Genomic DNA, 11,639 nt, shown 5'->3' on the forward strand with positions numbered 1-11,639 from the left:
TGTTGTAGTGAGGCTATCGACACGGTTGACCATGCGTCAAATTAATTGTTTACTGCGCATATAATGCGTTTTTTCTATGGAAAGGTCGACACCGTGCACGTTACAGTAACAATAAATATTTTAAATTCAAAAGAATCAAACAAAAAACAAACATTGCAAATAAAAACTTGGTTGTTCCATGCTTTTATTTTCTTACTTTATAGATTATAGCTACAGTATCTATAACAAAGACGACACATCTATAGATAAAGATTGAAAATAACAAATATATGTCCACATATAAGCATTTTACAAAGTATTACTGTTACCATAGCTGCAACACACCATGGAAACAGCCAATAAGAGTTGTCCTTTTAAATTTACTAGAAAAACACTTTCACAACTGGATATTTAAATAATTACCATGGTAACCAATGTCCACTACAATGACCATTACTGTAGTAAGAGACTCTACTAAATGTCCAGTTAGCTTTTCTTGTATACATATAGAGTACATTTATTATACACTGATGCTCACCATCCAGTCTTTACTTAAGCAACATATAATATATTAAGGAGAGGAAATATATATTTTAATAAATGTTATGATACGTTACCACCACTTACAGTCTCCAAACATAATAGAAATAGTTATTTATTATTTAAATAGAAATACCCTGGGGCTTGTGGATAATAACTTTATATTTTAGGGTAAACACCTGTTCCTCCTCAATGACCCACTTGTTAAAGTCCCTGGGTACTGATTCATTTATTAGCCTGCCCAAATTTGTATGCAAAAAAGGGTACATGCATGTAAAGGATAATCCTTTCATGATCCTCATGTATAAGCCAATATAGCCTACAGCCCTAACACCTCACAATTATATAATAATTGTGTAGTTATAGATAAAAACGTTTAGAAAGTTTAGATTTTTAAATTAACAGTTTAAAATTCTACATGACGTAACAGTTAAGCAACTTATAAACACATTATTAATAAATTATTGTGATTTCTTTTTTTACAATAAGTAGTTTTGGAATAAGCCAATCTAGCTTTATATAAGAGATAGGAGATAATATGAACACATTATCAGATGAATGATCACAGTTCCCATAATAAATACATGATTCAATACTGAATTTTTTTCAGTTTAATAGATCAAAAAATCGCATCTTTCTTATAGTTATATGTTAAAATATTAATATATATAATATCAAATTAGTATTTAGGCATAATGCAGTTTCATTATGTCGTAGTTCATAACAATATTAAGTATATTCAGTTTTTTTTAGTAATTTTTTAGGGTAACATACTTTTGGAAAACAAGCTAGCCTATAGCTAACTGTAGGCTACTGTTCTCATCTGTGACACTAATCATAAAACCCTTAAACCATGTATTATTGTGAACTACAACACATTTACAAATTGCCTTTTCCACCTTGTCGTTTAAAATCTATACAAGCTGCATTTATCATTGTTCATGTCAAGTAGGCACGATATGGTATATTGTTCATTTTTTGGGGGAGGGGGAAGGGGGAGATAAAATATGACATGATATAATACAAATATAGGTTTTACTTTTAAGCTTATAAAATGTAAAGAAAGGCTTAAAGAATAACATTACGTGTGTCTAGTAAAAATTACAAGAATTCTATTAAGAATAGATTACAGTACATAAGAAAAAGGCTTTAAAAGCATAAGAAGCAACAAACAATTTAACATTAAACTGATCAGTTCATTCTAAATTTCAGAATTACATATTTGACAAATCTATCTTTACAAAAGCAACAGAAATACTCGTGCTTAACACATCACATAAACAACAAAATATAGCTTGACAGAGTAACCTTTGACCTGACAGAGTAACCGTTGACCTGACAGTGCAGCCCTGCACACAACATAATCAGCATCTACTTAAACAACTCCCAACAACATACATTAACATTTAAATATTGCGTATCGAGTTTCCAATTCCACTTTCTCATTTAAAAAATAACTTCAGTCCAACTTCCAATTTTAAAAAAGAGGGGAAAACAAGTCAAAGAAAGAGCACTTTTACGGCTAATAAACCATATTAAAAAACCGAATATGATAATCATCTTGGCATTCTTGATGCTACGGATTGTTGGTATGTTGAGTAAATATTTTTCAAGATAGTATTTCAGTTTGAAAAAAAAAAAAACATTCTTAATGTCGAACAATGAATAGCATGATCCTGTCGGCTTACTGTGGCGGTATTTCCATATCTTGGCGATTATTTATAAATATTATTTTCCCAAATTAGACTTTATACCTTAATTTTGAAGTTATTTATGATGGAAACTTTCAAATCCTGGTTACTACGAATTGAAGACAATTTCTGATAACATGGAAACAACACTAATAAGATCATTCTAGTTTAAAAAACTTTTTCAAAACTTCTTCTACGCTCTCTTCAGCTCGTGAGTTAGTAATGTATTCAAGTATATCATCTGGGTTGCGATTTATCTCTCGTAACGTCATCCAGTTAGAGAGAATTTCTTGAAATTCAAACACTTTATCATAATGGTTGAGAGAGGAATACAATCGTATGAGACCGCGGTAGTCATATTCTAATCCACTGTAGCCAGGACCAAATAGTTTTTTACCTGTAGAACCAAAATACAAGAATAATATAACGATATTGGCTCTAGCAAATGTGTTTTGGTTATAGAAGCAGACACCTGTTCAAATGGGTTGCAGAGGGAGGAGGGTGAGACAGAGGGAAGGGTGAAGCAGAGGGAGGAGGGTGAGACAGAGGGAAGAGGGACGCAGAGGGAGGGGTGAGATGGAGGGAAAGGCGAAGCGGAGGGAGGAGGGTGAGACAGAGGGAAGGGTGAAGCAGAGGGAGGAGGGTGAGACAGAAGGAAGAGGGAAGCAGAGGGAGGGGTGAGATGGAGGGAAGGGCGAAGCAGAGGGAGGGGTGAGATGGAGGGAAGGGCGAAGCGGAGGGAAGAGGGTGAGAGACAGAGGGAAGAGGGAAGCAGAGGGAGGGGTGAGATGGAGGGAAGGGCGAAGCAGAGGGAGGAGGGTGAGATGGAGGAGGTTGGTTTTTATATGTCAGTATGTATATTGTGAATCTATGTATATAAATTCTGAAATAATTACATATAAATATAAAGTATAACATTGTTAAAATTACACAATATAAAGTATAACATTGTTAAAATGACACAATATAAAGTATAACATTGTTAATATTACACAATATAAAGTATAACATTGTTAATATTACACAATATAAAGTATAACATTGTTAATATTACACAATAGAAAGCATAACATTAGGCGTATTCGAAGGCTGTTTTGAGCTGACAATCAAAACATATCTATCTAGTAGATGACTGCAAGGTGTTTGTGAGAGACCATTCAAAATTGGTCCTATTATGAGACAAATGTACTGTTAATGAATGCATGGTGTTTGTGAGAGACCATTCAAAATTGGTCCTATTATGAGACAAATGTACTGTTAATGAACAAAAAAACAATTTACATACCAATTTCTATAGACCTAAGGTATAAGGACTCAGCTTCTGTATACCTCATCATATCATAGTTATACAGTGAGGCTAGATGGCCAACTGAGAGGGCAACTTCATAATCTTCTTCTCCTAATAAGCGTTCCTTTATCTCAATAGCTTTGATATGCATTAATTCAGCTTCCTAAATACAAAAACATTATATAAATTATTGTACAGTCATGCAACTCAACAACTGACTCCCTCGGGCCGGCTCTTGTCAGTGGTCGTACTCACCAATCAAGTGAGATATTTCCCCTAAATATTAAGTATTTCACTTAACTCAATAACTATTTAAGTATTTTCCTTATAATGTATTCACTTAGCTTAGATAGGAGATTTTTCTTAATTTTAAGTGTAAGTGTTTCCCTTAGCCTAAGTGTAAATGGTGAATACGGCCACTGGTTTTCTGGAAAGTGTAGAATTTTGAAAGTGTTTTTAATGTTAAAAATTGGGGAATTTTACAAAGGGAGATTAAACAAGTTGCCACCATCATGAACAATGTATACCCCTTCCAAAAATATATATAAGCAATATATTACAAGCCTGGACTCATTAATGATGGAAACGTTGGTAATAATATTATAAAGATGTTGATGATGATAGGTAAGAATGATGCAAACTCTTGCCTTATATCGATGCATTGATTGATATAGCCTTCCTAAGTTGCCATAATGTTTGGCTGTTTGCACATTGAATTCTCCAAAAGCTTTTTTTGCTAGACTAAGTGATGATAGATGTAGATCTTGGGCTTCTTGTAAAAGTTTAGCCTCACAAACTTTGTCTTGAGAATCAATTGCAATTTCTTCTAATATAAGTGCTGAAAGACATGAGAATAAAATGATCTATGTTTGAGAGAGTTCACTGGTACCCATTTATATTTATTTATGTGGCCAAGCGGTTAAGACAGTGGAGCCGTAATTACGTAGCAATAACATTGGCAAGAGTTAGAGGCTCACTCGTTCCATGGTTTTGGTTGAAGAACAATCTTTTTGGATAAGGATAAACCGTAGATCCAGTGTACGCATCGTGCACTTTAAAGAACCTAGTACATCTTTCGAGACGATTAGGGGGTTACCCTGATGTACTAGTACACACACAGCCACTGATCATACAATAACTGGGCCCTCTGGGAGACCAGTCTGACTGAAGAGGTTACCCAGTATAAATAAATAAATAAATAAGAAATTCAAAAAATACACCTGGGTAAAGAGAGGCTAAAAAGACGAGGTGCTCAACGAAGAGACAGCATGAGATTGTGGATAAGCAAGTTAACTCATTTTAAAACTAATTTTAAGCTGTACCAACGTATTAGCAAATGGAAATGCAATGTTAACATACAGTATAACACTATGCAGGGCACATCCCTATTAAGGGGACACTCTCCTGCGAAATAAACAACCCATTAAAGGGACACTTTATTGGACACTAATGTGTCCCTTTATTAGGTAGTATATTCTAATAACTAACCTTTGACCCTTTTAGATGATGCTAGTAGTAAATGATCTTCTGGTAATATATGTGTTATTATCTCTATTGCTCGTTCTGCATGCATTCTGAAGAAAAAAAACGTGAGAGATTTCAAAATAAAACCTCAAAAGCCAAATATTATTTATTATTATTAAGAAGATTGAATAATTGATACTGAATATTCGGCTTACTTGGCATCGTCAAATTTTCCTGAACTGTACTGGTGAACATAAGATGCATAGGCTAGATCTTCATGTGCAACAGCTACATGGATGTTCCTACCGCCAAATACAGACAACCTAATATCAAGGGCTTGCTGAAAACAGACACGAAAAATGTTATTCAATGCTTGATTCAGTAGCAAACTGGCCCACATGTAAGGCTCTGTCTACACTATCAAACTTTATGCGACAAAAAAATGTGATGTGACCATTTTTGGGCATATCACTACCATATTTTGGCACATCACACTATGATGTTCTCTAAAAATCCATTTTAGGAAGCACACAATGAAGACATAGAGGGCACTATATAAGCATAGACTTTCTAGTTTTCTGCATATAAGGTTATTTGATTGAATGCATCAGATTTCAGCGTGTGGAACTGGAGTTTAAAATCAACCGTTTTATTGCTTTTTTTTAGTATAGAAATTATTTTGAGGGTTGTGTTCAGTTATATTTATGAAATATCAGCAATTTTTAAATCTCTCGGATTTTGGGAAAAATGTATGTTGAAGATCATGTAGATTTGCATAAAGTGTTCGGCCTTCTCACCTGGTAGACAGTAACAGATTGGCATATAGAATCTACATTAAGAAGATAAAACCCATAATCTAAAAGAGCATCCGAGTACTTGGGATGACGTACACCAAAATATTCCCTGCAAAATTATAAAAAATATAAATAAGTTATTAGAACAGTAAAATCAGAAAATAAAAGCTAGTAGTAGGTACTGAAAAATTATATTTGAAATTTTGAATATGAATAAAAAGTATGGTGATTATTATTATTATTACAGACCTCCCAACTTGAAAAAAATAAAATAATGGGAGGAACGAAATCATGTCCCAATAATAGAGTGTGCTATATTATTTTTAAAATATGTGAAACTATAGAGGGCGCTATTGAAAATTGGAAAGGAAATTGCAGGAGAGCGGGAGATGACTCAAAATATCGGGAGACTTACGGGAGATGACTCAAAATATCGGGAGACTCACGGAAGATGACTCAAAATATCGGGAGACTCACGGGAGATGACTCAAAATATGGGGAGACTCGCACCCTCATCGGGAGAGTTAGAAGGTCTGTACTCAATTTACTTTATTGATGATACTCTACCTTGCTAGTTGAACAGCGTGTGTTATAAGTATCTCTGCTTTCTTAAAACGTCTTTTAGCTACACAAGCTTTTGACGATTGTCTTAGTATATCTATAGAGCTCTTAATTGGCATACCAGAGTGTAAACTCTCTAACGCTTGTACACAGTGTTTATGAGCCTAGTGAGACAAGAGAAGAAAATTGTCAAAAAATTCAGTCAATGTGTAGCCACAAACATTGCATAAAATATTTAGGTCATAAAATCAGCATAACAATAGTTATTTAGAATATCAGTTTTAAATTGTTAAGATAATTATTTATACAATGTTTTTATTTATACAACTTTTAACCTTATTACATGACAACTCCGATATATTAATTGAAGTTGATGAAATAAATGCTAACAAGTTTTGCCTGCTATTTGGAAGTTAAAGAAGATGTGCCTGTAAACAGAAGCATGTTGGGATATATGAGCAAGTGCGTCTACGGTTTTAGATTAATAATAATAATAATAAGATTTATACAGCGCACATATCCACTAAAGTGCTCAAGGCGCTCAAATGATTAAGAGTTTTGAATTGTGAAAATGATCTTGTTAGGTGCACTACAAACTATCTGTTATGATCTTCAAATCTCTTCACTTAGGCGTGGTTCCCACTAGGACGCAACGCAAGTGAATTGACCAATCACAAGCGATGGCTTATTCGCTTGTGATTGCTAACTGTCTATAACTTCGCTTGTCATTGGTTAAAACGCTTGCGTTGCGTTACGTTCTAGTGGGAACCAAGCTTTAGTGTGATTTTACGTTTTGTATTGTTTGATGCATATATTGAATTTTTATTCTGCAATTTTTATTCTGCAATTTTTATTCTGCAATTTTTATTCTGCAATAAAGTTATCAATCAATAGTCTTTTACATTACCTCGTCATATTGGCTCCTAGCATAAAGCAGGGCACACATTTCACCATGGACGGCAGCTAAATTCACAACCGAATTCCTAGCCATTAGCTTGTCTGCTGTACGTAAAGCTCGTCGATATGTTTCTTCTGATGACTGGTACTTGCAGTTGGCATTGCGCACGTAAACTAGCCTGAGATTTTAAATCATTTGAGTTGTTACAGACTGTTATACAATACTACTGTAAATGTATGATGCCATATTCTAAATAATATGTTTAGATAGATAGATAGAAATCTTTCTTTATTCTGGATATTCATTCAATATTTGTACATTGTTCTTCCTTGAAGTCCAGTTAACACTTACAAATATAAACAATAAAAATGGAAAATTATGAAAACGTTTTTAAAGACTACAATATCACAAGAAGCAAGAGAAAAAAACCAGTTAGATCAAATTTTTAAACGATTGCAAACTTAATGAATTTATAGAGCTGCGAATATCCTTTGCAACAAAATCATAAGAAATAAGGCTATGAAAATATGCGACGACTCAAACCACCCTTTAAATAAACATTATGTTAAAATGAGATCAAAAAGACTAAATGTGCTGAGATCATGCAATAGTAGGGTTATGCGATATTTTAATTCTTTTGTTCCGTATTCTATTAGACTGTTAAATGATTTTGCATAATTTTTGAAATTTTTGATGTATTGCAGCTTTCTATTTTTTATATAGTCAATTGTAGTTTTATGTTCATACTTGTACATTGTTAAATAATAATATATAGTGTTTTTAAATATTGTAATTAATTATTTTTAATATGAAACGTTTTTATATATTTTTGTACTTTATTGTGAAAAGCACTCAAAATATTTTCCTATGTGGATGAAATAAAGTTATCATACTTATATCAAATATCTGGTGAAAGATTATTCCAGAGTTTATGTAAAGTACTATCAAACCTTATGAGACAAAAAATGTGATGTCCACATATATGGACATGATGAGGTCATATCACTACAATGTTTAAGCATATCACTACCATATTTGGGCACATCACACTGTTTTTGTCAAACTAATTTGATAGTCAGGCAGACAGAACTTTAGGTATTTTGCATGTCTTGATAATGTTTTTCTATTGCAATTTTCAGTAACTCATATACATTCATTTATATATTTGTCTTTCAATAATTCAACGCCCAGGATCCTGAAAAAGGATTTCCTTGCTTTTGAAATTTTTGACAATATCGGTAAAAAACTAAACTACATAATTTTATGAGATGTAACTAACCGGATGCAACACTCAAGAGATTTCCGTAAATATTTGATGTCTTCTGATTGAGAACAGAGCGCAAGACATGCCTCAGTAGCTTTCTCGGCCTGAGGGTACCATCCAGCCTCGGTTAAAAAACCACCTGTAAAAACCACAATTGTGACAATTAATTTCAAAAATAAAATAACAAAATTAATTTATTAAAAAGTAAAAATGATGACATATTGTCATTTACAACTAAAGCTCTTTCTACACTAATCAAGCTTTATATGGACATGATGATGTCATACCACTGCCATATTTGGGCACATCACTACCATATTTGGGCACATCACTACCATATTTGGGCACATCACTAACTAGTGTGATAGTGTAGACAGAGCTTAAATCAGCATTATTATAACAACACTCTCTAGACTCTGAATCAACATTTAGATAACAGCAGTTTGGAATCTCTTGAGGCAAGCAGCTATCTTCAGTCTGTGAATCTGGCAGCTGTTGCTGGAATACAGCGGAAGATGTAGAATCAATGGGTAGTAGACATAAGAGAGTATATCACAGTTTTTATAATGTCCAGTAGTTTACCATCTTGTTTATCTAACATGTACAGAAGATGTGTACGACATGCTACAGTATACAGTACATGTGATAAATGTATTGCTATACAAAACACATAACCGTAAACCTTGAAAAGAAGTCCTGATTTGTAGTTTGCAAAAGTAATCTCGAACAAAGAAGCCCATTCAAGGCTTTATGTCCTACATCTGACACATCACAATGAATAGCTAAGTTTATGTATTCATCTAGAAAAGAAGCCTACAGTACCCAAGAGCCCTAAAAAAGAAGCCCATAGGCTTCTTTTTTTTATGATATGGTAGCAATTGTCCTACATCTGATACATCACACATGTGATGCATACTTTTACATACGTTTGTGAAAGAGATAGATGTACACGTACCTAAAGAAAAGCCAAGTTGAATAGCTTTATCAAGTTGAACTCGATGAGAATATCTAATCTGGGCGTAAGCTGAATACGCCTCAGCGAGTACAGTTGCCACTTTGACCCCATGGTCCATCAGTGCTTGGAAACAATGATGTAATAAATGCCTACAATATAAAAAAAAACAACATTAAGCTAAAAGATTATCCTGAGATACGATACAGTAAAATTCAAGTATTTCCATTTTATTATGGCAACACCCAATGATGATGTCATCACTGACCAATCACAAAATAGTACAATGCCACTTACTATTATGACCATTTAATGTAAATACAGATCAAACACAAATTATGTCTATTTGCAAGTTTCAATTGCATTATGACCAACAGCTTAATGTCTCACCTAAAGAATGCAGCAATGCGAGTATACAGGTAGATAGGTATTGGACTCACAACTGCTCAAATGACTTATGTTACATTGCATACAATAGACTATTTTCATATTCTACTGATTTGGACACATTTGTAGGAATAAATATCAAGTTTATCTGTTATGCACTTGTCAATTGTATGACCCACTATACGACCCCCGGGAGAGGTGCGTCATTTGTCCGATGTGCGTCATACTTTTGAATACCATGACGTACCCGTGCGTCAAAAAGGTGACTTACCTTTAGGTGACCATGACGCACCCTTTTTGACGCACTGTGACTATGTTGTTTATGATATGGTGGGTGGTAAAGTGACGGACATTGACACACCTTGTTCATTGATGTGACGTACCATCTAGGTTTTTTGACGCACCCCTGCGTCAGTAATTATTTGTAAATGACGCACCCATGACGCACCTCTCCCGGGGGTCGTATAGTGGGTCATACAATTGACAAGTGCATTAGAAATACAAATTATTGAATTGAATTGAAAAGCATACTGTACAGACTATTACCTTTTATCACTAACTGTTAGAACCTTTGCAAATATATCCAATTCACAAAATTCCAATCCAAGCTGACATAGTCGACCTTGTGTATAAAGCTGCAACATATTATTCAATTTATTTAATGAACAAATAAACTAAATATGTAATTGTTAATTTGTTATAAATAGAAAAATATGCAGTCAGTGAAAAAAAAAGCATTTTGATAATATTTTATTAAAATTTAATGTCGCTACACATAACCAACTGTATTGTAAAAGTGGCGAAGTTGTAATCAATGCAATTTTCATAAAATTTAATTTATATTAATTATTATAATATTTACTTTTATTCAATGGAAAGGTGTGGTACCTAGATGTGTGTAGCAAGAGAAAATGGTACTGGACTGCAGAATTCACATTGTATATACAGAGCATGCATTAGTAGGCCTAGTAATAGTTCTAGAAGGAATATAGAATAGGCTATCATATGTACAGTATCTTGCATAGTGTAGTAAACGGCTAGGCCTAGTAATTATTTTTAATTAGTCTTTGCATTATTATTGACTGAAATGTATTGTATGTAGGCCTAGGCTAGGCCTAAATATAACTAATTTTAATATCTAAATTTTAATAAATGTCTATCTTATGCAACAAATATTAATTGTTCATTAAATCCGCATAGAGTTGTAAGCCTAGGCAGAAGGCTAGCCCATCTTAGAGTAGCTAGCATTTTACATTTATTCAATAGTCAGCAAAAAAGTCGGTCGACCTGCCTGCTGAGCTTTCATCATAGTTCATAGGCCTACATACACGTCGCACACACAGTAGGCCTACGCCTCGGTCATTTAAGTAATTTTTGCAATGCATATGCTACCTTATAATAAACATCAAATTGTATATTTTCTGTCAGACATCTGAGTTCTTTTCTATGTTTTGAATAACTGGCTACTACAGCTGTAATTGCTGAATTATAAAGCGTTTCTGGGACCCACTCCAACACACTAGCTGCACAAGGCTGGGCCATTTTCCCTATTTGTTTTGATCGCTCTACGTCGATCGGCAAAACACGGTAAACTTCGGCGGGGCGAACAAAAGAAATTAGAGCGCCACCAAGAATCAACATCATCATGACTATTTTTATCAATGAGTTTTAATTAATTGATTAATTAATTGGGTCATCGTGTTTATAAAAACTACTGCAAAATAGTTAATCTGTTAATTGTGTTTTAACAGACTTTTTATCACTGACTAATCTATTATATGAGTTATGCCTTCTATAGGCCGACTGCAGCAATGTATCATT

At 33.8% G+C, this 11,639-nt stretch overlaps 1 protein-coding gene across 1 annotated transcript; it reads right to left on the minus strand.

Moving 5' to 3' along the window:
* Positions 1–1,506: 1,506 nt before the first annotated feature.
* Positions 1,507–11,485, minus strand: LOC140044557 (amyloid protein-binding protein 2-like). Its single transcript, XM_072089120.1, has 12 exons — positions 11,211–11,485; positions 10,365–10,453; positions 9,435–9,583; positions 8,495–8,618; positions 7,225–7,393; positions 6,324–6,481; positions 5,760–5,865; positions 5,178–5,302; positions 4,987–5,072; positions 4,146–4,336; positions 3,496–3,661; positions 1,507–2,607 (listed from the first exon to the last, which is right to left on the minus strand). The coding sequence occupies exons 1-12, from the start codon at positions 11,463–11,465 to the stop codon at positions 2,369–2,371; spliced, it is 1,857 nt and encodes a 618-aa protein (XP_071945221.1). The 5' UTR covers positions 11,466–11,485; the 3' UTR covers positions 1,507–2,368.
* Positions 11,486–11,639: the final 154 nt, after the last annotated feature.

The sequence above is a fragment of the Antedon mediterranea genome, chromosome 3 (genome assembly GCF_964355755.1).
Source record: "Antedon mediterranea chromosome 3, ecAntMedi1.1, whole genome shotgun sequence".
In the NCBI taxonomy this organism is placed as follows: domain Eukaryota; kingdom Metazoa; phylum Echinodermata; class Crinoidea; order Comatulida; family Antedonidae; genus Antedon; species Antedon mediterranea.

What these genes read in the sequence shown, in the direction of transcription:
- LOC140044557 (XM_072089120.1), bottom strand. Translation starts at nt 11,465, where the DNA reads ATGATGATGTTGATTCTTGGTGGCGCTCTAATTTCTTTTGTTCGCCCC. An exon ending in AATTTGATGTTTATTATAAG is followed by an intron (nt 10,454 to 11,210) that starts GTAGCATATGCA and finishes AATATGTTGCAG; the next exon opens with CTTTATACACAAGGTCGACT. An exon ending in GGAAAATTTGACGATGCCAA is followed by an intron (nt 5,073 to 5,177) that starts GTAAGCCGAATA and finishes TTTTTTCTTCAG; the next exon opens with AATGCATGCAGAACGAGCAA.